The sequence below is a fragment of the Centroberyx affinis genome, unplaced genomic scaffold (assembly GCF_046629955.1).
Source record: "Centroberyx affinis isolate AG114_WGS23_722 - 3 ecotype Tasmania unplaced genomic scaffold, CSIRO-AGI_Caff_v1 ptg001910l_1, whole genome shotgun sequence".
Lineage (NCBI taxonomy): Eukaryota > Metazoa > Chordata > Actinopteri > Beryciformes > Berycidae > Centroberyx > Centroberyx affinis.
In genome coordinates, this window is record NW_027280273.1 from 252,631 (window position 1) to 279,677 (window position 27,047).

The window sequence follows — 27,047 nt, forward strand, 5'->3', positions numbered from 1 at the left end:
AATTGCAGTGACTCGAGTGATTAAATGCAATTCCCGGGAAATGACAACAGTGGAATTTAAAGGCATTGGCAGTATTGTGTGAATGGTAGCATTAAGTTAAAATAGCAGAAAGGCATGTCTGTGAACAACAGAAACTGCTACCTTTACCAGAAAAATTAAAACTGCAATTTTATGGGTTTCATGTGGGAAAGGGGCTAGTGACTAAACTAAGCACATAGGTTAGCTGTTAGCATACAATTGTTCAGATGTTTGGAACACAAGGCAAGATTGAAAGCAATGGCGCAAATATTATATTAGCAAGTTAATTTTTAATAATGGTGAACTGGCTGGTCTCCAAATATATGAAGTGGACTGTAGAGGAGGCTATGGAACATCTTTTACATCACTCTATACATTCTAATCATGGCACATGGATGAAATGCTAGTGCCAGTGCTGTTTACGATTCAAATTGCCTGTGATGCGTCATAGAAGCGTCAGATTAGGAGCGTCAAATGTTGCACATCAGTTGCCGCACTGAGTGCAGTTGGCCCTTTGATCCGACACAGCCGTGCGTTCAGAGTTGTTACTGCTCCGGGAAAAAAGGACCTGCCAGCTGGGCTCTTGATTAGCAGCCCTGTACCTTCTGGTAATGAAACTGCAATTACTGAGCGAAGTGAAGTGACCATTTGTATTCAAATATTCATACCGTTTCTTTGGGGGATCACCTGTAATCTTACAGCAAACATTAAAGACGCTATGTCTACATAGTATTCTGTTCCATCACCACACGGCCATCTTGGTAGGAAAATAACAGGTGATTGTAATAAATTAACAGGTGATTATAATCAAATGACAGCCACAGCCAATGAGCTGTGTATATGGTGAAGCACCATATTAGTAGGAAATGCATGTGACATCCTGGGAATACTATGAATGGGAAATAGTATTTTATCACTTCTCCCACATTTAGCGAGTCACCACAGGTACCATTGGGAGTTACCCTCAATCCCTTTGCAAACCAAGATCATGGCATTTCAAACCACTCTCTTTAAACAATGGAGCCATAAAAAGGATGAAAATCCCTGTAGCCTATTTGTGACCAAATGTGATGCATGATGCTGATTTTTGTCCTCAACGTATGCACAGAGCATTATTAATGCAATGAATGAGCGGTCTAAGGAAGTCGTGATGGAAAGGGCAATCTCTCCCAAGTGGTGGAAATTAAAAAATGTAATTATGTTGGTGTTCATTCCACACAGACTGCATTTTCTATTTATTCTATCAAAGGCTCCCTATGGCGCACAGCAGTTTCATTTAGGTTTATTTATTGTCTGGCTTTTACACTGACCTGCAATCTCAGTCTAACTCCAGGGACAACTGGGTGAACACTCTAGTAATTCCCACAACCAAACAGAGTACACACAGCTTGGCAGAAGTTATAGAATAGAATAGAATAGAATAGAATAGAATAGAATATATTTTTTTTATTGCAGTGTCCTCCAGGTCACGAGATTCAGATAGTTCTCCAGACATATGCTAGTCTATTCTCATGAAATTGTTTACTTGCAAGCCTGCAGCAGTCACAGTTTCATTCTGAGTTACATTATTTGCATTGCTGGTGCATCTGCTGGAATACATATAACAAAATAATATATAATAATATGACAAAATACTGTTTTCACAATGTGGCAAAGTAGGATACCTGTTGTTCTCTTTGTAGTATAGTTTCAAATAGTGGGCAATCATTTCTTTTTCCATGTAAATTAGCCTGAAAGTTAGCGCAAGTGGTTGTCTGACTGATGAAACTTTTGAAGCATGAATGCAATAGTAAACAAAAACAGTAGTCCAATGATGAAACTTATGAAGCATGAATGCAATAGTAAACAAAAACAGTAGTCCAATGAATAAACCAAACACAAAATAACGTAAAGAACTAGAAGGGCACACCGAGAGCGCAGACCTCCGCCAAGGTTCGTGCTATTATTGCTTGTTCGTGAGTCGGATCCGGATCCACTCCAAAACCTAATGGGTTCTTCCTTGGCCCATGCTACACCCTTCCATGAAGTTTCATGAAAATCGGGCCAGTAGTTTTTCTGTAATCCCGCTAACAGACAAACGGCACCGAAAACATAACCTCCTTGGCGGAGGTAATGAGCTAAATGATGAGAAAATGTTATTGCCTGTAAAAGTGAATCATGAGGGAAGATTTGATCATCTTTAGAGCACATGGCAAAAGAAACGCTGAAAGGACAGATAATTATCAGGTGATCCCGTGCTTTTGAAAAGTTAGATATGGGATATTGAAATATGAGGGATGAGGCACAATGCAGTAAATGTCATCAGCTGCCACACAGCATCCAAAGGGAGAAACAGGCGACGGATATTCTATGGGCTAGAATGTGATGATGACATATGATGAGTCAGGGATTGCAGTATAATAATCAGATTTCATTATCATTGTTAGCATACATACATGCTTTCAACCTCTTTCTGTATGTTACTTTGACTAATAATACAGGAAACGTCATGGAGGGAGAGCAAACATTTATGCAGTAGTTTCAAATGTTAAGGCTAGCTCTTACAGTAATAAATCTGCTTAAATTTTACTTTGAAATAAGAATGAATAAAATATTATGTTCTGAAATTATATGGTGATGTTCAAAATGTCCATTTCTGATTTGACACACTTTAGTTATGTATGGACACCAGGGGGGCTGAGAAAACAGCTTTTATTATATTTTATAATTAAAATAGATAAGCATATTGGATATTACTGAAATTCAACAGGTGCCTTTATTAACTTTGTAAATATTAAGTTGTTTCTAATCGTATGAAATGCTAAAATGTAATGCTGACATCTCAGTATATACTGTATGTTCCTCGGATAGGATGAGAGTTGAGTTAAAAATTACACCATAAAACCTGTTTTTGACTGAGTTTACATTTGTCTGTTTTAAATTACAGCTGAGAGAGACACAAAAAGAGAGAGTGAGTCAAGAGTGAGTTGGAAAAAGTTGGTTAATGTTTTTGACAATACTGCATTGAAAAACTGAATGAACCACATCACTGGCAGTTATTCCTAGAGTTTGTTAGCCAGTAATTATTATTCTTTGACTGTACAAATTCTAACATTTCCAGACTTTTTCTCCAATTAGTTGTTCTCAACAATCTGTGAAATGACTTTAAACCTTGACTTGGCACTTCAAAGTGGGATGACGAGAAGAATATGGAGAGGACAGGTGATGAAATTTACCCACTGGGCACTGAGTGTCTTTATAGGTGCACACAGCAAGGCAGGGCAAAGCAGGAAAAACATGCTTGCACATGCATGAACACTCATCCTAAAGTCGTAAATTTGCATCCGAATGACACATTTTTACGCTGTCAATGAACCGAACCTTAACATTCATTTTGTATTTATGTTTGCCTGTCATGATACTTGCCACGTCAGCCTTAATATTTGGCTGTCAACTTTAGCAGGATACGAATTAATAACTTGTCATGCGAACAGGTATAAAGTCTGATAGCAACTGAGACTGACAGTATGACAGTATATGTTTGATTGCGTTTATAATGATTAGTGTGTATTTGTATGACGTAAATGATGGTGTAGATGTGTTTTTGCTTAACGGTGTGTGTGTGTGTATGTGTGTGTGCTCTCTCAGTGTACAGATGAAAGACTTGAATTTCAGACTCCGAAAGGGTCTTTTGCCACGGCTGCTGTGGTTCAGGGATTAAAGAGACTCTCTGTATTGAAATCCCCGTCTGCCTGCTGGCTCCTGGGGAGCAGGGATGGTGCCAAGTCATGAGGGGGAGATGAAGGGAGAAAGTGAAAATGGGATGAAGCGGCATTATACCCAGTGTGACTCATGTAATTACTGGATGACCGCCATGAGATTTCTGACAGCACAGGGTGCAGTTGTTTGATTCAGGAAAATTCTTCTTGACATAAACACACACTTGCCGACCATGAGAGCATATAAAAATACAGTACGAAAACTGTAAATCTTTTAATTTCTTGTATTCTATTTGAAAAATATAAATTAAAAAAATTACATATCTCACACATGCCTACAACTGACTAAAATTACAATATTAGCATTCTGTGCATACATGTGCCACACGGGAGCAGCTGCTAAACAAAGTTGTTTTTTACTAATGTAAAGACCGGTCTGGATCTCACGCTGCTATCTGTAGCTTATCAAGACCTAAAACATGACGCTGTTTTGCCTAAATCTTCTGCAGACTCTCTCATCGACTCACAGCCAAAACAGAAACTAGTCTAGTCTGCCAAATGATGTTTTCAATGTAGTCGGAACTAATCAGAAGGGAGAACTGGCAAACATGGAAGTATGGCTACCATGGACACGGTGCTTTTAGCAGCGGCGAAACTACCATATATGCAGGTAATGCAGCTGCATTGGGGCCCGCAACAGTTTAGGGCCCGCACACACAGGCCCCTCTTTATCTCACCACTATCGTATCATAAAAACTCGAGCACTGAGTCTACAGTATACACGCAGCCACTACACTTCAATGGTAAGCGGGAAATATTTATAGTACTCAATGAGCCAAGTCATTTGCTCCATGGTGTCACATACTTGATGTCATTCATTCACCAAATAAATAACAATACAATAACATAAAACAGTTTTACATATAGTTTACTGACTCCTCTATGTTACATTTCTAAATTAAGTTTAAATAACGATTAATGGGCGATTTGATGTTCAAAAATGTGCAAAATGTGCCCCCGCCCCGCGGAATTCTGGGTTATGGTGATTATGGACACATGCGTACTACTGCGTTAGAAGAGTTACAAAATATCCCTCATGCCCGCGTGTGTAATGGGAGGTGAACAGATGGGTCCGGTGAGCGAGTGAGCGAGCAAGCGACAGAAAGAGAGAGCAAGCGAGATACAGAGAGAGAGAGAGAGAGAGAGTGAGCGACAGAGAGAGAGAGCGAACGAGATAGAGAGAGTGAGCGACAGAGAGAGAGCGAGCGAGATACAGAGAGAGAGAGAGAGCGAGATACAGAGAGAGAGAGAGAGCGAGATACAGAGAGAGAGAGAGTGAGCGACAGAGAGAGAGAGAACGAGATAGAGAGAGAGTGAGCGCCAGAGAGAGAGAACGATAGAGAGAGAGAGAGCGACAGAGAGAGAGAGAACGAGATAGAGAGAGAGTGAGCGACAGAGAGAGAGAGCAAGCGAGATACAGAGAGAGAGAGTGAGCGACAGAGAGAGAGTGAGCGACAGAGAGAGAGAACGAGATAGAGAGAGAGTGAGCGACAGAGAGAGAGAGCAAGCGAGATAGAGAGAGAGAGAGTGAGTGACAGAGAGAGTGAGCGACAGATAGAGAGAGAACGAGATAGAGAGAGTGAGCGACAGATAGAGAGAGAACGAGATAGAGAGAGTGAGCGACAGAGAGAGAGAGCGAGCGAGATACAGAGAGAGAGAGAGAGTGAGCGACAGAGAGAGAGAGAGCGAGATACAGAGAAAGAGAGCGAGATACAGAGAAAGAGAGCGAGAGAGAGCGCGCAGAGCAATTAGGGGCGAATCAATGCGCTACACGGAATTCTACAATTAAATAGTGGAAAAAAAAAAATATTGTGGTGGTCAGTGCTGATATTGTGGCGGGCCGCCACAACAAGATCGATATATAATCGATTGCGGATGGCGTCGTTCTCTCGGATGGATAAATAAATAAAAATAAAAAAAGCTAAAATGGGTCGCCAAATATACTTTGGCGACCGTTAATATACCTGGGCGGCCCGCCCAAGTAAAGTCTATGTGTGGGAAACACTGAGTATGATGCCCACACTCCACAGTCAACTTTAATCAAATAAAACGTAATTTCCCAACAACAAAATTGTGGCTAGTGAAAATGCTGAGTGGCTAGTAACTTTGGAAAACCACTAGCCACAGTGGCTGGTGAGCAAAAAAGTTAATGTCAAGCCCTGATTGTGATGGGCAGGGCCCGCTTTGACCATCTTGCGTTGGGGCCCGGCGCTGACTCATTACGCTACTGGCTTTTGATGTAATGTACACTGAACAAAAATATAAACGCAACACTTTTGGTTTTGCTCCCATTTTTCATGAGTTGAAATAAAAGATCTAAGACTTTTTCTATGCACACAAAAGGCTTATTTCTCTCAAATTTTATTTTTTTAAATCTATATTTCTCTCTCTCTCTCTCTCTCTCTCTCTCTCTCTCTCTCCCTCTCTCTCTATATATATATATATATATATAAGTTCCTCAAAATGCATTTTTTTGTGTTTACACTACCACATCACAGATAAATCAATAGGAGGCGATCAATTCTTCACGAATCACATCTATGAATCATGCTGGATTGTGCCCTCTTGTCTTGTGTTTGTTTGTGCTTTGTGCTTTGTGTGTGTGTGTGTGTGTGTGTGTGTGCGTATGTGCGTGTGTGCGTGTGCACGTGTGTGTGTGTGTGTGTGTGTGTGTATTTATGTATTGTACCTGTTCCCAAGACCCAGTTAGCCATTGTACACAAGGTTGACTATTACAGGATTGGATGTTGCTGGGCAGAAGGTTCTTGTCACATCGATCCTCCTCTGGACAGGTGACCATACGCTGCTGCTCCCCTCCCCCACACACCTCAGAGCACTGAGGAGCACACACACACACACAAAGCACACACACAAAGCACATACACACACACACACACACACACACACAATCACACACATGCTATATTGTTATAGCCACTCTAAGCCATAGTGTTCTGTGCTTTCAGACAAGGCTGTACATATGTAGGGGTGGAAAATAAGTTGGTAAGCAGTAAAAGGTTTCTACGGGTGTGATTCAGACTTAATAAAAGTGCTTGTTCTGTGGATTGTGCTTTCAACTCCGGGGTGGGGGGGGGAAATAGTTTCTCCTGTCCAATTTTTCCATTCACATTGACTTCCCAAATGGAAAAACCCACTTAAAGTTGGCCTGTTATATTTTGTTTGAAACCTGAGAAACTCAGCAGGTGCTAAATCCAGAATATCAGAATCAACATGTATTTTTTTGTCTCTCTGAAGTACTTTCATCCAGTTGGATTTACGTGATCGTCTCATGGGTCTCAAACTGAAATACAGTTTCTTCAGAGGGAGAACCTAAAGGTGGTTCTGGACTCCCCATATCTCCTTGGGACCCAGAGATATCTGGTTTCATTGTACTTTTTTCATGGTAATTGTACAAATTATCAAGATCCTCAAATTTGATGAGGTTTCAAAGAAAAAATAGGTTTATCAGTTTTGGCACTGCTGTATTTGTCCAATTTCACCAATCCACATTGACTTCCTTTCATAATGACAAGGAGAAACCCAGTGTGCCAGTTATATTTTCACATACAGTATGTTATGATATATTCAATTCAAAGCTGCATTACCTTCCACTGCACAGCGCATCTTATTCAGTTTGAAACCTGATAAGCCTGACAAAATCCAGAATATGAGACTCTACATGCAGTTTTTTTTGTCTTAAGTCTCATATTGTTTTTTAATAAGCTTGGACACACTCACCATCCATTTATGTGCACCTGTGTATGCACATAAATTACAGCATTTTTTTCTACAATCTCAGCATAATCACCATTTTAACTTTTTTTTTTTTTTGTTTCTCCTTTGTTGGTTTCGGGTACTCACTTGTCCCCAGGAGGAGGTGTACCAGTCCAGACATGGCTGAAGGTTACAGGTCATTCTGGTTCGGGGCCTGGGGGAAATTGCCTGGCAGTGGAATGGTCGGAGGAGCCTCTGGTCCCGCATGTCAAAACACTGGACCTCTCGTAATGTCACACCGCTTCCACAATTGTTGGAGCACTGGTATAACACATAGCATGATCATCATTCAAACAGTATGAGGTGTTGGAAACTACTAATAAACACGGCTTAAATGAGATTGAAAATGAAATTCACTGTTTTATATCATGCTTTATAAAATGATTTGAGATTCACTGTCATTTATTTCTGATGGAGGATAATCAAAGACTTATATCTGTTTAGAAACTATGACTTTCTCACTGCCCAATATATCTCTAAGGCATGGAAAAGAAGGGAGGAATCCTTATTTATTTTGAATTCTGAATGAGATATTGGATACTACGATACTGAACTTTATTGTTTGTAATGAAATTTGAAAGTGAATTGTAGATGGACAACATGCATTCTGTGTATTTAGCATTGCACCTTTTGTTTTATCACTTTGTTTCACTCACAGTGTCTTGTAAACCTACAGTATGTGGGCTGGGCACCAGTATGGTGTACAACACTATAATAAAATTAACTCAAATCAAATCAAATCGAAATACCTTGGTGAAAGCCTTTGTTCTCTGATAAATTCAGAGTCTGTCTGTCTTTCCACCAAGTATTGTATGACACCTCACTTTTCAAGAACATTGTTCTTATCATAGTAAAGCCCATTTTAGCAACATAAAAACCACCTATACTACAGCATAATAAGCATTATCATCTCAGAATAAGCAGCCTGACCTTAGTCCACTCCCCCATTTTCCATGTGGAACAGGGCCGCAGGTAGCAGCGTCGGGCCGGCACAGGTCTTTTGGCCGGGTCGCAGTCAGAGTTGGAGCCGGTGCTGCAGGCCAATGCCCTCCAGATGGCACCCAGACCACAGCTGGTGGAGCACTGCCAACAAGCACAGCACAGTGACACACTTGATGATTAGAGTTTCAAAGGCTCTAGCATGCAAAACAGAGCTCACAGACAACAATGCAAGCCATATAAGATAACCATTATAAGATTCATGTGTATCAGAATCAACATTAAAGGGATGTTGAACTTGGTAGTACCTTGGGTTGTGTAGCTTCCTGGACATGATGTCACCCCAAAATCAGCGATCAGCGAGCTGAGCATCAGCGAGCTGAGCATCAGATAACAGAGAATCGCCAGTTTTGGGGCCAGGAAGCTACACATCCCAAAGTACTACCAAAGTTTAACATCCCTTAAATTTTATTTTTAGATTTATTCATGACATGCAAATAAATTGTAATTCTGAATTTTATGTAGAGCACAACAGGAGCCCAAGAAGAAGCAAATGTATGTGAAACATCCCATAAGAATTCAGGACACTTGAGCTAGTTTATTGACATTTGAGCGTTAGCCCCGGGAAAAAGCTCTCTCAAAACACTGGGAGAATTTAGTTTAAGCTGTGCCAGGACCTGCAGTAGAGACTATGTCAGCATAATAAAAGCAGATAGAGACATTAATAGTGAGACACAACCGAGCTCTGTTCCTCCCCCACAGTATAAGTACACCAGCAGAATGTGTGGAATGCATGCAAATAGGGGCAGAACTCACTGCGCTCCAGTTGCCGGTGACCCAGTAGGCAGCTGTGGTGACATGTGTGGAGGCTGGGGTTTGGACTGATGTTGGCATTGGAACTGGCCACAGAGTAGGAGGACGGGTTGGCAAAGTGGGCATGGCAGGTTCTGGGGAGCGCATGTTCGGTGCTGGCGTCGTGCTGCGCTGAGCAGTGGCAGCTGTGGAAGTTGTTGGAAGTTGGTATGAAGGGCGAGGATGGCTGTTACCCTTATCTCTCAGCGGAGGGGGGATGACGATTTCATTGTAGTCAAAATCAATCCAATCGTATGAGGATGGGGCTTTGAAAGTTGTTCCAAGAGGCGGCGGCATCTCAACCAAGGTAGATTTTGTAGGTACTTGTCCAGTTGTAGCTGGCTGGGAATCTGTTGTGGTGAAAAATGGTGAAGGCTGAGTGCCTCCCTCCAGTTGCGTAGAAGGTAAGAAGTCTGTTCCAGTTATTGATGAGGTGTCATCAGAGGCCTCTTGGTTTCCTGAGACTGGCTGAGAGAAAATGGGGAGAGTAGTGGACTCCTGAGAGGCAGGAAGTGAGGTCACACCGAGGTCTGGGTCGGTGACCCTTGAATTGCCCTGACTTTTAGCATTTGTGTCCATATCAAAATTAATTTGATCCAAGTCCAAATTCTCCAGTATGAGGGCAGTTGGAGATATCGTTGATGAGTCAGATGGCAGACTGGTTGTCTGAGGTATTTCTGAGGTACTTTCATCCAGTTGGACTTGAGTGATCGTCTCATGGGTCTCAAACTGAAATACAGTTTCATGAGAGGGAGAACCTAAAGGTGGTTCTGGACTCTCCACATCTCCTTGGGAGCCAGAGATATCTGGTCTCATTGTACTTTTTGGTATGGTAATTGTGGTACCATGGTAATTGTACAAATTATCAAGATCCTCAATCTCCTCAGAACTCACTGGTGTAGCTGGGGTGCCGTCTTTATTAGTTTGACTGACTGGAGTGATAGCAGTATATTTTAGTGTAACAATGACATCCTCAGTACGATTTTCCCCCTCAATAAAATCTTTATAGCTATTTTCAGCTTCCTCTCCATGTTGCCCCCATTCTGCATCCTGAGTTGGCTCTTTTGTAGTGAATGCTAGACTAGGCAATGTGCTAATGTTTTCAGGCCAACCAAGATTGTCATGTCTCTCTTTCAGTGAATACCTAGTTGCAGAAAATGGTGGTGAGGAAGTGGTGGAGACAGGCAGAAAATAGTCCTCAGAAAGAAAAACATCTGGATTTTCAGAATGAACTGCAACAGATTTCTCTGTTGGTGGTTTTCCACTCTCCTCGTCATTGTCTAGATTCTCGTCCTGTTGTTTCTCAATTTTCAAAGGGTAGGCAGTAGTCTTAGAAACTGTAGAAATGGATGAGGTAGTTGTGGGAGCTCTTGTAGTTTCCCTGTTTATGTTTTCTTTCATACTGTGGTTTGGCTTGGACTCCTGTGAAGGATCAAATCCACTTTTTCCCCCTGTATCTTTTCCATTGGTCCCAGAGTCAAAGTCATATGACAAGTCTTCGTGGAAGTTGATGAAGTTATAGTCGTAGTAAAAATCGTCCACTTGAACATTATTTTGATTCGTATTTTCATTGTGACTGTGGTGGGAGAAATCTGCCTCGATAATGTTATTCAGGTCATTATGATTCTTCGGCTGGCCCCTGGTGGTACTGTATTTGGGAAGAGGGTTGGCTTCAGGTATGGAGTTGATTTCATTGGAGACGTCTTTGCTGGACCATCCGCTTCCTGACCAGTCGCTACCTCCAAAAATATCCACCACCTGTGGACAGTCCTGAATGTGGCATGAGGCGAGAGCAGTGGGCTTCTTTTGTGGGTCGCAGTCAACACCTGTGTTTCTGGAGCAGGTTACATTTCGTTGACGCGCACCACCTCCACATGTCAGTGAACACTGTGGGGGAGACAAGACAAAACATCACTGGTTATGTAGGAGCGGCTGCATGGACACTGCGTGCTAAACTTATGAACAGAGTTTAAAATATACTTTATCACTCTATGAAAAGGAACCACCTCATAAAATAAATCCAAACAAGTAAATACAAGAAAATGATAAGATAAGGATAGAGGGTAAAACAGTAGAACCAGTAGGATGTCTCTGAAAAGATGTCACGTAAAAAAGCCTAGTCTAGAAGTCTAGAAAGCTTTAATAAGTTATTTGAAAGATGATAAGTGATTCTGCTAGCCTAAACTCCTCAGGCAAGTTGTTCCAAAGCCTAGAGGCCCTGAAGGCAAAAACCCGTCTCTGTGATATATTTTGGGGCCAGACCTAACTGGGCTTTAAATGTGGCCAGCAAATTCTTAAAATCAATTAAATTCAATAGGTAACTACTCCAGAATTGGAGTGATGTCATTTTGTCTGTGTGTACCAGTTAAAATCCTAGCTCCCGCATTTTGAACAAAAGCTGGAGATGTGAAAGATGCCAAAATGTGATTGTGATTGATGCCAAAATGAAGAGATTTACTCCACAAGTCTTAATATGATTAGATTGAATGATTTTCTCCTATTACTAATGAAAAAAGACTGTATGCTGTGTTGACAAGACATGTTTTAATTGCCTTTTCCATTCAACTGTTGAAGATTACCATTAGCCCTGTGTGTGTGTGTGTGTGTGTTGGGACAGCAGCGCTCCTAGATGTATGAAGGCTCTGCAGTGTAATGACATTTTCAACACAATTAATCGTCCTGATGGCAAAATTAAGAAAGTAACGCCTAGGGTGAAAATAACCGGATTTATCCAGTCAGCATGAAAATTACTCCTAAATTTCTGGCTGTAAACTGTACAGTAAACCGCACACAAAACATGGTGAAAGATAAAAAAAAAAAAATCATGCAAGACATTAAATGGATATGAACTCACAGCTTAGAAGAACGGACCCTGATTTTCAGAGGTAACAGCCAAGTATACCTTAACCTTTAATAGCCGTTTGCCTTGTGAGATGCAGAACAATCACTATTTTCATTTCATGCTAAACAGCTCTTTTTTCAGCCCTGGGAGCTGACAAACCTCCTCTCCCAATGCAGACTCACCTCTGACCAGCCACCTGTGGTCCAGTCTGCCGGGCAGGGAATGTGTGTGTTGCAGGAGGATGTTGACTCAGGTTTGGGCGTGTGTTTGCATTCGATGGGCTGCATGGCTCTCTGCTCCTCCACACTCACTGCCTGGATGCAGATCACTGTCCTTTTAGCCAGGCCAGAGCTCCCACAGCTGGACGAGCATTTCTGCCACTCCCCCACCCACCATCTACAGGACGAAACACAACAGATGCAACAAATGGTGTGTAATACAAGAGCAGTGTGTGCAAATGTCTTTCTTCTTAGATGCCTTACCTATACTCCTATGCACCTGCACAATGTGTGAGTTATCCTAGTTTTCTTCTCCAAGAAAATATGAATTTTGCAAGCTTTGGGCTATATATGTGTACACTATGGTTATTTGTTGTTGGAAATGTATTTATTTATTTAATTCGCAGGATAAAACCCCTTGAGATGTAGCATCTCGTTTTCAAGGGGGTCCTGCAACATAAGACGCAAGACAAAGACACAACAATAAACAACAATAACAACAACAATAACAACAACACAAAAACACTTAACATAACCTATGACTGTTAATCAAAAACAAAAAAATACATATGCATATATATAGACATATATACATACACATACATACATACATACATACATACATACATACATACATCCTCAGTACACATATATGTATATATAAAAATATACACACATACATATAATGACAAACAAATAAATAAATTCATTCAAAGCATGAGCAGTTAGTTTTAAGATGGGAAAATAAAGTGATTTTAAATATACTAAGTGAAGTTAGAGATCGTAAGTGACCTGGTAAATTATTCCAATCAGAAGGAGCCTTAAAAATAAATGCCCTTATTTAGTTGAATGGCACCTGGCCTCTCATCGCATGTACAGGTACAGGTACAGGTACAGGTACAGGTACAGGTACAGTTCCATGTCGCTCTCATTAGGAGCAGCCAAGGTGGCGAAATCAGCAGAAAGAGTTGAAGGAGACTAATGGCCGGCTCCCATAGCTAAACTCTGTTCACGTGGAGTACAGGGGGAAAGAAGCAGCACTGGTCACTGTGTGTAATCTTTCTGAGTGGAATGACTGTAACTTATGGATTCGAACTGGATTTGTAAGAGTGCAAGGATAAGTGGAAATACGTTTTTCAATGGCATTGGCACTTCTTCTTGCGTGTACAAAAATACTGAACCATGACTCCAGTGCAAATGTAGGTATGTAACCTTGGTTTTGGTGAACTGTTCCTTATAAGAATGTCAATAAAAGGCTGAAAGGAATCTAGATTTTTTGTGTGTCCTTGCATGCTTGATAGACAATTTGTGTCTCCAGTTCAAGGGGTGAAGTATGTGTGTCTTCATGTTAGTGTGTGTGTGTGTGTGTGTGTATCTTGGTGGGTGCTGCAGGTGTCATTTTGTGAGTAAATCTTGTCTGGGGGGTTACTCACATAGCTGGACAAAGCTCCTTGTTACAGCTGGCCTGTTTATCGTCGGGTCGGGTCAAGGGGTCGCAGAAGTGCTCCTCCACAATCCCAGATGTCCTCTCCACGCAGTGAACAATCTGCCGCTGAACACCTGGAACACAAGCGAGAGAGGGAAACAGCTGTTTGAAATGTGCTTTTATACACACACACACACACACACACACACACACACACTCACACACATACACACTTGTACTCAGATGCACACACTCTCCTAGATATTAACACACATACTACAAACATCTAAAATCATGGATACACATCAAACACTGAAGATCAAAACAGAAAAACCGAAGGCACATGGCAGAACAAAAATAAATGTTAACACCTAATATGTTTTTTCACTTTATAGTTAGCTTTCATGCTTCAGTTTGGATTATAAAATACTTAACACTCAAAGTGTTATACACTCAAAGTTTATTACAGTAATCAGTGGATTGCTGAAGGATTTCATTAGTTTAAACTGGCCGGGAGTTAAGCCAGTGAATGACACTGAAACCCTATTCCGTCTTTTCCAAATCAGAAGTCTGAAATAAAACTAAACTCCTCAGTTCCAAAGCCTAGAGGCCCTGAAGGCAAAAACCCGTCTCTGTGATATATTTTGGGGCCAGACCTAACTGGGCTTTAAATGTGGCCAGCAAATTCTTAAAATCAATTAAATTTAATAGGTAACCATTGAATTCTGTATGTGCCAGAATTGGAGTGATGTCATTTTGTCAGTGTGTACCAGTTAAAATCCTAGCTCCTGCATTTTGAACAAAAGCTTAGGAGATGTGAAAGATGCCAAAATGTGATTGTGATGTGATTGTGGGCTCCCTCTCCATCTGAGCCTTGCCCTATATGGTAATTTTTTTTGTTTCAAAACACTGTGTCATGTAATCTCATGTGGCATGGGCCATTAATTTGGCATGACATGAAAATAAAATTTCATTCATATAAGAAATCTTTATAATTTGGTTAAAACAGCAATTAGTGTGAAACATGTTCAGAGTAATATCCATATTAGAACAGGAGACCTAATGTCTGTTCATTCAAAGATACTACAACTAAATACCCATTACTGGTGTATAAATTGTATATAAATTGCAGCTAAAGCTAACTGCATTACTGCACTAACTGCACTATAAAATTCTTTCCAATTTCTCTCTAACCAAAACATGCAGGGTACTGAAACACAAATCAATTTCCTTCAAAATACCTCTAAAGTCTAAAATATAATTACCATCTGAAATAAGACGGGAGATAAACACATATTGATTTGTACCACACTGAAAAGCGTCACATCTACAGTATATAAGGTGGAAGTTTCAAACAGCAGAACAGAAAGCAGCACACAAAAGGAGTCGTCCCTTAAGGCTGTGACAGATTTATCTCCTCCTCACTACATCATTACCCTCGCCCTCCTGGGGGGATTTCCATCCCATCAGAGCAGGAGCCTCCTCTCACCTCTCCATGCCCTTTGCACAGGGCCTGCTGAGGGCCACAATACATGTTTGATGGCTAATTTACACCTTAGGCAAGATCTCTTAAAGGAGAAGAGAGCGAAGTTAGATAGAAAACCAGATGGAAGGAGAAAACAGGTGAAACAGAAAGGGGACTCCGGTTGACAGAAAATCATTTAATAATGGACTGCCGATGTGCAGAATTGGAGAGAGACAGAGGGAAAGTACTGGCAAGCTGCACCATGAAAGGAATCACTGTATACTCTATAAGGCAGTGGTTCTCTACACTACTATCCTACAAACCCACACTATGTTATGGAGCTTTCCTTACATTGGAGACTCTTTTGATAACATAATGGGCAAAAGTTTTCAATACAAAATTCTTCAGAATATATTGGGGACCCAGTAGATTTAAAATGAATGAGTCATGTTCTCACACTGGGCACAGAGGCAAATTTCACACATTCAAAATCACATATTTCATACTGCAGTGTCTCTTAATAGGCATCAAATATTCTAAGAGTGCAGGGAGTATCCTGGCAATTGAACGATCTGAGTAGAAGAGAACTTGTGAACTACATCTATTTCTCAAACATATTACACACACTCACACTCTCCCTCTTCCATCTCTCTTGTCCTCCTGCCTCTCAACTGTCAAACAAACTCACCATCGGAATAAAGCAGACATGCTATAAAATAATCATTTTAAAAAGCCAAGGATGTAATGCGGGCATTATTTTTTTCCTGATGTCCTTGCAAAATGTCTCAGCCTCATGAAATGCTATATCCCTTTCCACATTTGTTTATGTGGGATGTTGGCTCAGCATTTTCATCTGAGGAAAGAGGTATTTCATCACTACAAATATGCGGCGACTAAATAAATCTTTTAAAACGTAGACGAAGAAATTAAGATTTTATTAGATGGTGTTTTGTTTTTTTAGTCGCTACTATATATTACTCATCATTGGTTTTGTGAAGAAACATTTATAATTCATGTACAGCTAAGGCTGAAGAGCAGAAGTGCTGTGTGGAAAGTTAAGTGCAGAAATATGTGACAATAGAAAAAATCGCTGAGGAAATTGCTTTCACTTCCACATGGAAAAAAGAGAAACAACAGCCACTGAAGCTAAATTTTGTTATCAGTGAGTGGGAATAGTTTACTACAGTAATTTCTAATGTATTAAGTATACATTAGAAATATGGCATGCTGATGTGAGGCAGCCTTTGATATGTTTCACCCATTACAACTGAAAATGTCCTTTAAGGCGGATTTACGTGCAACAGCACAGCAGCAACTACGCACTGTTACGCATAAGTGAAGTCACAAGTAGAGTGGAGAAATGTTGAAGTGAATGTGACAAATTCACTATTGAGGAGCATTATTACAGTATGCGGATTCTTTTCTTCAAAAACTATGATTGCAGCCGTGATTATCCTTATCAGTGCATCCATTATTTCCTCAAAGGCATTTTGGCTCATTGGCATTTCACAATGGACTCCCAAAAGACAGTTTCTGTGTACTGTGTGTATGCGTGTGTGTGTGTGTGTGTGTGTGTGTGTGTGTGTGTGTGTGTATGCATGTCTGTATGCATGTGTGTATGCTTCTGTGCAATAACATTGCACAGACGGTATATGCATGCATGTACATGCATGCATATATTATAGAGGTTTGCGCTCTGTGTTTTTAAGCTGTATTTTAGCCTACATCTTTTTCTCTGGGTTAGATTGCTCTGTAGCCTAGTTTATCTGTCTTGTCAGCTCTGTGCCTATAAATTAGTATATAGCCTAAAGTAACCTTTTAATTGTGCCAAGAGTTCAGCAATTTCCTGATTGAAGCCACTCACTGAAACAAAGAAATGTGACGTGACTGCCATGCCTTCTCACAGAGCCATGCTGGTCACAGCTTATCATTAATTACGTGTTTGTTTTAGTTCCAAGCAGAGAGAGAGGCATCCGGCTCAGTGTGGCCTTTGGTCTTACTTGATCAGGTCATAAATATCAAACCATCTCTATCATGGGAGTTCCAGGAGCATGAAGAAATGCTATGACAGCAAGATGCATTTACACATTTATCTATCAATATCCTTATAAACCATTCTCAAACATGGATGGAGATAGATGAGAAAAAATTGCCTTGCACAGATGAAGTGGCTGCAAAAGCTGTCTGATCACTCATAATGAAGAGGCCCTCTGCACAGTGCTTTCAAATTAAAACAGCCCTTTGAGAGGCCGTTCACACTGAGAAAGGCCGCTAGAGGGAGACGCTTTGAACTCATTTTGAAGGTCGTCTTAATGAAATGATGTGTTGGCTCGTGCTGGCCCCCTGCCAGAACTGTGAGAAGTGGCTGGCGTTTTTTTGGTCACAGAGTGTGGGATGGAAAAAGTTGAAAATAGTTCAACTTTTCAGGCGCCGCAGCACGGATCACCTGTCAAACAGCAACGGATAACCAATGAATGACAAGGGGGAGGATTTGTCTTTAACCGTGCAAAGATGGATGAGCAGCTATTGCTTCTCTTTGAACACCAGGAGCTGTCAAAATTTTCATCTTGGGAGGGATTATCGAAACTTTAACACAATGAAACTAACTTGGAAAGTCATCACCCAACAATTGGGTACTCATGAGTCTTGGTAAGTAGCTATAATCACCTTTAGCACAGTTTTCATAACTTTGTTTAGCTATCTTCTTTGCTAGCTAACATCCAATATTGGAATTGGTAGGCTAGTAAGCTTGTGTCAGGCAGTGTTCCTAAATAAACCTGTAACTTTAAAAAATTGCATGGACATCAAACAGAAAAGAGCACCTGTGCAACCAGTGGTATAACCACCTAAACCAAAGATGGGAACCAAAGATGAGTACCCTCCTACTTTTTTGGCAACTCATCTCTCCCCATTTTCATTGCAATGTGAGCAGTGTTTTCTATGTGCTGACTGTTTGTCAGTGTGATGGGCACCTCACTCAGGAACACAACAGGAACACAGCTCCAGGAGGCTGTGCAGCTGTGACATTTTGAAAACTTGAGGATAAAAGAAAAGAAAACAAAAAAAAAGCTATTTGACAGAGCCAGCCGACCTTGTTTTGAAATAGACGGATGGTGTCCCAGGATCATCCTTGCGTTCTTTCTACAGAATAGTGAAGTTACAGTAAACACTGCCTTCTCTTTTGTTCTTAACAAAAGAGTAGCAGCAGGGCAAAAATAGAGCTTGGGTTCTGGAGGTATTTTCTCTTTGCTCACAGACTCTGGTGATGATTAATATTGACCTGAGGAATTTTACTTTGCAACATTGAGGCCAGTGGTTCTCTGTGATCCTAAAGCAGTTGCACAGTAGCGTAGCCACATAGTTTGTTTCAAGTATCCTGAAGTGTGGTCACCAAATCAAAAAATAAATAATGTGACCGAAAAACTTGTGCCAGATCATAATAATTCTCAGGCAGCTTGTTGCCACAGCCTGTACCAAAGTTTTGAGCCATTTGTACAAGAATCAAACTTTCCAACAAAACATTTTACTTCAAAAGGCCTGTCCAAGCCATGGTGAGCCAAAGCCATGGTGGTTCTCCAGGTTCAATGAAGATTAAACACTTTTGAATGGCAACAATTTACAAGCTGGCTCCAAGTGTTGAATAACAGATTTTAGACAAATTACTTTGAGTAATTAGTAATAAAATACAGAGATATTTTGCTGTCTATATTGTTACAGGAAAAACAAACGGGCTGATATGGACCAATATAAAGAGTATTTAAGAGTCACAAAGGGTATTTAAGAGTCACAAGACATTGCAGGCTGTAATGACTGGTCACATGGTTTAACCACAGTGTATGGTGCATGAGAGATAGTATTGTGAATGAAACAAATAGCATTGTGAATGATTTTAGCTTCTGAACATTGTAAGAGATATTCTTGAATGGAGTACCCTCTCCCATTTATTAACAACAATCACTGTGTCTAGTAGTAATAAGAGCAACCATTATTCAAAAGAGCTTATCTGTGCTATTAGGGGCGCTGATGTGGTGAAGTAGAACTGGGTGCTACCTCAAATTATGGATGCATTGTGGCTGTATTTTTTTTCCCAGCACTGTCAAGCTCGTTCTCTGCATATGGATGAGAGCATGACATTCTAATTTGCTCTAATTTGGTCATTTCGTGGGCTGTATTTTTTATCAACAACATGAAAGGATAATTTATTTTCAATTTAAAACCCTCACAAATTGGACTGAAATGCTATCCATTTGTGACCTACATATTCTTAATTGTGATCAAGTATTCTGATGGAGAGCTCCCCCTTTGAAACGTGCTGACCCACTGGCTCTTTGCAGAATCATTATAAATACCATTGCAACCATCCCTGATGCCCTGTTAGACCACTGGTCGGTTAGATTAGGGAAGTAACGTTAGAGCTAATGCCTTAGTAATCCTGCTAGATAGGTAGCTAGCTAGGCTAGGTAACGCTAAATGAATTAACACTAATGTAAACCAATACTTCTTTTGTGTTTCTTCAAGCAACAACACCAGCTGATGTTGTGTGTGCAATTGATTTCTCCCTCTAAAGTTGAGAAAGATTTCTTGTTGACTCTTACTTGGATAACAAGCCTTGTATTTGGAAAGCTGTTAAGATTACTCACAGCAGCAGACCATGTATTGATTGATTGAGGCTGTCCATAGTTGTCTTCTTTTATCTGACAATTGGTTTGGTTTTCTCTCTGATGTGTGAAAATAGAATTTGCATGGCGATTCATAATTCCCCTTATGAATCGCCATGCAAATTCAAAGAGTGCTGAAAACTGCGATTCATAGGGGCTGGATACCAGGCTATGAAAATAGTCTATAAAAGGATTTCTTCTCCGCCGTTTTTTCTGCCTAATTGGAACAGCCAACCACACGACAAAAGTTGACCATGGTGTTCACGGTGTTGACAGCAACAAGTCAGACTAGTAGAATTATTTGGTGGACTTCCAACATGGCCACTAGGAGTTCTAGAACGTTTCTACAATGCAAGAAAGCAGCAAGACAACCTGGAGAGGAAGTCTGAGTAACATATGGCATATGGATGAATACTTTTGTAAATATTGTAAAAACAAATTTGAATATACCTTTGAATCTCTAGAATTTGGTTTTCTCTTTAAAAATACTTTGTATAGATTTTAGATAACAATATCTAATAAATGCATTACATCATTATTACGTAGTCCAAACAAAAAGTCAGTGGTGATCAGTAATTGGATCATAGATCAAATGTTAGAAGTAAATGAAGTATGAATTCAGCATATATATTTTCAGAGATTTGAAGCATGATTCTAATGCTATTCAAAGGGCTGCTCAACAAAATTATCCTGCCATAATGTTGTCAGTATGCATTTATTCATGTAACTTCTTCTTGGGGTGGTGTGAAACAGGGACTCCACAGGAATAGCCAGTACATTTTAAAAGAAGAGGCAGTAAACAAACTGAATGGATCAATAACTTCATCACGGCAACATCAAACAGACTGCACATTTCAAGTCCTGTCCAGTGTGTAAAGATTGCTACTTTTGAGATATGGTGAATTATGGAGCAGACATACAGATAGACAGATAAAAGTAAAAGTTTTTTTTTCTCTTACCCGCTCCACAGGTGACGCTACATTCAGTCCATGAACCGTACTTCCAGAAGAAAACAGAGACGGGAATGTCATTGTCCTCTGAGCCCTCTCGACTGACTGTGTACTCGTAGCGAACCCCTGGGTTGGTCTCCTGAAAGAGAAGCTGTGACACACAAGGCAATCTCTGAACCACAAGAAAATAAAAGAGAGAGCAATTCAGCAAGACAGAGAAAGTGACCTACTTCTGTTTTTCACCCAGTCTCGCTGAGCGCCTGCTATCTACTGTCAACTCTGGAGTCCCTTATTGTCACCCAAACTAGGTTCTGTATCACATGGGCCCAAAACGTCGGTACTGCTCTTCTGACTGAGTCCTCATCTACAAGATCATATCAAAATTCATATCTATTCATCTTCAAAATGGGTCTCTCTGGCACTGGCAAATGTTATTCCATCCTCTCTCTTTATATCCCCAGCTCATGTCTGACATTTTAGTCTGTTTTTCTACAGTGTCTCTGCAGTATCTTGAAAGGCACTTTTTAAATCAATGTATCATTATCATTATTATTGTTATTGTTAGTGGGGCTGGTGGTGGTGTTATTGATCTTCAAGTAATCTATAACTTTTATGGACCTCCATTAGTGACAAGTAGAAATTGATGTCTCTAGCACAGTCCACACCCCACACATTCCCCTTGAATTAGTTAAGCCTGTAATTTATGCAAACAATAAAGTCACATTTCACAGTAGAGAAGAGTAAGCTAGCTAATTAGAGCAGACATCCAACAGAAATGTCTAGTGAAGAGGTATAATAATAATACTGCTATATAGGAATAATAATACTGCTTTGTTATTTGCTTTTTTAGCCTTTAAAATTATTTTATTTTTTTTGCCTTTGTGGGTGAAATGTGTTGGTAGCACTGTCCCCCATCACTGAGAAGTTGAAGAAGCATGGAGATAAGAAAAGAGTGTGTGGTGAATAGGTGGGCTAGGAGATTGGGAGTGCCTAGAAACTTCAATGGGTGGGGAGTTTTTGTTCCAAAACAGTAGGGACCCGACAGTTTTGACAGGCAGAAATCTCGTTGAGTCAGTGGTACAGATCAATAACCCTATCAACCCCTGCAGATATACAGTATTATGGACTTTTTGTGGGACAGTAAAAATCTTGCTGAATTTTATAATTATCAAGTAATATATATTTAAAAATAGACAGACAGACAGACAGACAGACAGACAGACAGACAGACAGATAGATAGATAGATAGATAGATAGATAGATAGATAGATAGATAGATAGATAGATAGATCATCTTTGTCTCTGTCTTTCAACACCGAGATTTTTCATTTCTAGCATTTCTGCCTCTGTGTGTGTGTGTGTGTGTGTGTGTGTGTGTGTGTGTACATGCATGCAACAGCAGTTGGCAGAAAGACAGAAGATGCATGACGGTAGAACAGTTAAAGCTCCAATTCTTATTGCTGTACAACACCTTCAGATGAAACCTCAGTTGACACCTCAGCTGAAACATCAGTTGAAACACTGTTGCCTCACTGACAGTATGCAGGTAAAAAATAGTTTTACATTTATAATAAAGCTGCAAAGGGTAGCTTACATGAAGTTGCTAATAAAAAATACCAGTTGTAGGTCACACAGTGAATTCAGGCTGTTAAATTGTCTCTGACAAACATTTGAAAAGTTGGATTGGTGGGTGCATCGCCCCGACTTGGCAGAGCAATCCCTTATCTTTCAAGCACAGTTGCTCCCTCTCTATCCCCAAATTAATCCCCAACACCTGCCGTTCCAACACGCCAGAAGTCAGCACTAGAGACAAGCATCAAAACTTTTATTTTCCCACCCAATTTTGGGGCCAACTGTTGATAAGGGGAGAGTCGATGGACTGTACCTGCTGGCTGCCTAGAGCTTTATCAAGTGTGTGGGGTCACATGTCAAGCTCTTGTCTTAATTAAATGTAGCACACAAGAGCTGGCTGTGAGCACTGAACAGGGACTGCAGCTTGGATTGTCTGCCATCCCTCATCCTCATCCTCATCCATCTCTCACCCAGAACCAGTCCTAGGTCTAGTTTGTGAGACTGATAATTCCTTAACATCAGCCATGGAATACCATTTCATTCCCTGGGAATATTTTGAAGAGCCAAAACATCTTATTGATTAATTACATGGTACGAATGAAAATATTCCTGATGGCAGCTGTCACATTTTCCTTGACAAATCAATTCTCAAAAGATCACTGTATGTGGAATAAAGAGAGATCCAAGGCACTTAAAAGTCATAATTGTAAGTTAAAAAAGGCGCTCAAAGCCTTTTGACCCAGTGGCTTTTATCTGAGTATATTTCAATCTCAAACAAACATTCATTTGTCATTCCCATCACAGACCGAGGCAATTTAGCTGCAAGCAGTTCATCTTCATCTTCGCCATTGGTGACGCCAGACGCTTTTCACTGAGGCTTTCCCTGGGTCCTAATGCCTCATACAATGCAAGTCATTTTCCTTTGCAACATTTTTAAATTCAACAGATTGCAGCCAATGAATCTGTGAGTTTTGGAATCATATATTTGTATATTAATTATAGTACAGGGTATATGCAGGAATCCTGAAGTTAAATTCAATACCTTTTAAGACCTTTTTTAAGACCTTTTCAATATATTTTAAGACCTCAACGCCACTTCGAGCTGTGACCGGTTACATCAGCGACACACCTTTAACTTACATTTACTATACATTGATTTTGAGTTTGCAAAACTAAACAGTCTTAGTTTGCGATAACTTCTATGGACCACTGTATCAATACAACAGAATTCAGATAGGCCGCCTGGTGCACAAGAGGGCGTCTCTTAACTTCCGGGTTATGCATTACTGTTTCCGGTTGTAAACTTTTAGCACACAAACTCTTTGGACAAATAGGCTATTCACATTGAAAAAATAGCTACAAAATTTAATACCTCACAAAATGGCGATTAAGACTTTTTAATACTTTTTAAGGGCTTAATTTTCACTAAATTGATTTATTACCTCTTAATACTTTTTAAGACCCCGCGGACACCCTGTAGTAAAAAACAAGATTAAAGCCATATTTAGAAAAAAAATAAAAAATAAAAAATCAGAGTCTAATGGATGGCTGACCCTGTTAGCTTGAAAGAGCCGACTCAACAGCTCAGAAAATGCATCGCACCATCACACCACAGCTGACGGGTAAAAAGTTCATTTCCAATTGTTTACTCTCAATTGCTGCTGCCAGAGACTCAACATTTGAGTCTGATCTGCGAAGCGTATCGAACTTCCGCAAGACTAACTGTGCATTCTGACTGGATAGGTCTAAGCATTGCCCTGTCTGAACACACAGTACATGTGGGCCTTTGAAGTGATGGCTGCACATCGTACATCTCTCCTACAGTTAACTGAATTTTCAAAGGGTATTACTTTGTTCCATGATCGTTTGCTTGTGCTCTTACCAGCTTCCTAACATACAAGCTAATCATTCGCTTTAAATTCTTTTCCTCTTTTACTGGCACCGCATACACCGTCAATGGCTACCTCAGCGGTGGCATCAGTCCAGAATGTAGACACCACATCCTGCCTTAACCCCTGAACCTGCTCTTTGTGAAGTTTGTATTATACCACCTATCTAACCTTTCAACAGGCTTCTCTGACACTGCTGTAATTGCCTCTTCACCAAAATATAATCTTTAGTCTAACACTAGGTTCAGACAGAATGTGAAAATATGTTTTTGAGGCAGCATGAATGCATCTATGCAATGTCATTGGAAAGAGGTGAACAGAGCGAGATAGATCACCTGAACTATAGTGAAGAGGCATTCAGTCACGTTGAACATTTTCAGCTAGAGCGAGAAATTTGTCCCACACAGCAAAGCAAAAACAGCTTCAAGAAGGACTTTCTGTCCAAAATGGCCAAAAATCACATTGTAGCAGTGCATCATGCAACTCATGTGAATAAAGGGATGTGAAATTTCACCTTGTTCAAGTCCTGAGGCACAAGTCTCAAGTCAAGTCCCAAGTCTAAATTACCAAGTCAAGTCCATAACATTAATGTCAAGTCTCAAGTCAAAATGTAGATCACAAAGTCAAGTCAGAACAAATCAAGAGTCCAGTATCAATTTAATATCTTAAAGAAAACTAAATCTCTAGGACTTTTCAATGCAATATGGTTTTAATAGGATAAAAACTTGGTAAGAGCATCATTTGATTTCTATAATCAGTTTCAATTTCAATAAATTCAATCATTCCATACAAATTCAGAAAACAGAATTTAAATTCAGTCGTCTGGTGGAACAAATCTCATCACTTTCATTCTAAGTAATTTACACAAACACAAGGGCCCTCATTTACGAAACGAACGTACGACAGAAAACTGGGTGTACGGTCATTTCCACGCAAAGCTTGGCATTTATCAATTTGGACGTGAGCGGAGGCTACGATCAAATCTCACGTCAAGTCTCAACTCGTGTACGCAAGTTTTCCAGTCAGCGTGGACTCGCGGTGCAGCATAGTAAATCTGGCTGAGTCGGAGAATCGTTATTAGACCATATATTCTGACTGGCATCTAAGCATATGCAGCCACATATGCATCACTTATGTATGAATATGTAGCCTATGGCAAAATATTCTATTTTGTAAAGGCCTACATCGATTATGTCTCATATAGCCTATCCCTAACATAAATATGTATTTTCAAATTGTTTGCAATTAACGGGGTTAACAGTTTTCTGGTGTAAGATTAATTTCTCTTTCATTTTGAGACCATTTTTTCTTCACCTAAATGTAAAGAATTGCGATACAAGCTTTATATTAGGCTACTATTATATATATAGGCTATAAATATCACAGATGTATAAATTAAATATTCAAACCTCAGCTGGAGTTCGATTGTCGACGGCAACGCTGTTGACTGCAGCAGTGATTTATTTCCATACTTCATTTTTCCGACTTCCTTTGATGCCACTTTTCAGGCTGCCAAATAGAACTAATTGGTTCAATTGGACTTGTGACGTTAGAGTGTCTATTTCGAGGTCGGAGAAGTTTCTCGTCTTGGACGTATTACGCATCTCCATGTCGTAAACTCTGGGGGCGAGGCCTCTAAACCGAGAATATTTAGGGGCGTGATATTTAAATGACGATTGTTTTCAGTCGCCACATTTATCAACGCCCGATCATTCTTACGCTGTGATTGGCGAGATACGAACGTTTCATGAATCACACGTGAACCCTGTCGTAAGATGATTTCTGCGCTCGGATCTGCGCTGGTTTCTACGTTAGATTGATAAATGAGGGCCAAGATCTTTTGTCGAGACTTTAGAAACCTTTTTAAGTCATCAAAGTACAAGTCAAAGTCAAGTCCCAAGTCACCAGAACCCAAGTCAAGTCAAGTCTCAAGTCTTCTCTTCATGCATCAAGTCAAGTCTCAAGTAATTAAAGTTGTGACTCTAGTCTGGATCAAGTCCAAGTCATCCGACTTGAGTCCCCACCTCTGGCTTCTACTTAACTTGAGATTCTTACTATTTTGCACCATAAAGGGGAAATGTACACTGACAACATTAAGTTTTAGTTTAAGTTTAAGTTAGATACGTTTAATTTAATTTCCTATGAATCCTACCTGAATCCACAGAGGTTCCATGGTAGGCCCAGGAGAGGTCAGGTTCTCTAGATGTCCTGTCCTTTCGTAAGTGAATACTGTCCCAGCTGCCTTGTAGTCTCCGTTCCACTGGATAGTCCAGCCACCATTCAGAAAATACTTGCTGGGGTTGTCACTTCGTAGTGCCAAGAAATTCCCAGCCTCAGCCACCTCCTCAATCCGGATGTCCCACGCTCCCTCTGGGATCAGCCCAATGTCTACATAGCCTTGGAGATAAGTCCAAGAGTGGGATGTTACACTTTATTACACAATACTGTATATGCACCTGCCAATTTTACACTGTGACTACAAAATTCACACTGGTACAAAATAGCATAGTAGCTTGTCACCCTTGGAAACACTGCATAATACTTTTATTCTGTTCGGTATGTGACCTGGGTTTTGTGGTTTAATCAGAATAAAAAAACTTCTAAAGGATAAAAACGAATTACAAAGTGACAGAAACTGATTACGCTTTTAAATTCTTTCACTTCCACCCAGAGATTTAGGAGAATT

At 40.3% G+C, this 27,047-nt stretch overlaps 1 protein-coding gene across 1 annotated transcript in view; it reads right to left on the minus strand.

The window, feature by feature from the left end:
* The window catches only part of LOC139653296 (A disintegrin and metalloproteinase with thrombospondin motifs 7), a gene marked incomplete at its 5' end in the record, with an annotated part of 103,884 nt that overhangs the window by 28,858 nt on the left and 47,979 nt on the right, over nucleotides 1–27,047 (minus strand). The window contains 8 exons of the mRNA XM_071530291.1: nucleotides 6,466–6,612; nucleotides 7,638–7,811; nucleotides 8,481–8,633; nucleotides 9,306–11,228; nucleotides 12,366–12,579; nucleotides 13,835–13,961; nucleotides 20,910–21,051; nucleotides 26,514–26,758. Coding sequence (XP_071386392.1) covers nucleotides 6,466–6,612; nucleotides 7,638–7,811; nucleotides 8,481–8,633; nucleotides 9,306–11,228; nucleotides 12,366–12,579; nucleotides 13,835–13,961; nucleotides 20,910–21,051; nucleotides 26,514–26,758 — 3,125 coding nt within the window. The remainder of the gene's footprint in view (nucleotides 1–6,465; nucleotides 6,613–7,637; nucleotides 7,812–8,480; nucleotides 8,634–9,305; nucleotides 11,229–12,365; nucleotides 12,580–13,834; nucleotides 13,962–20,909; nucleotides 21,052–26,513; nucleotides 26,759–27,047) is intronic.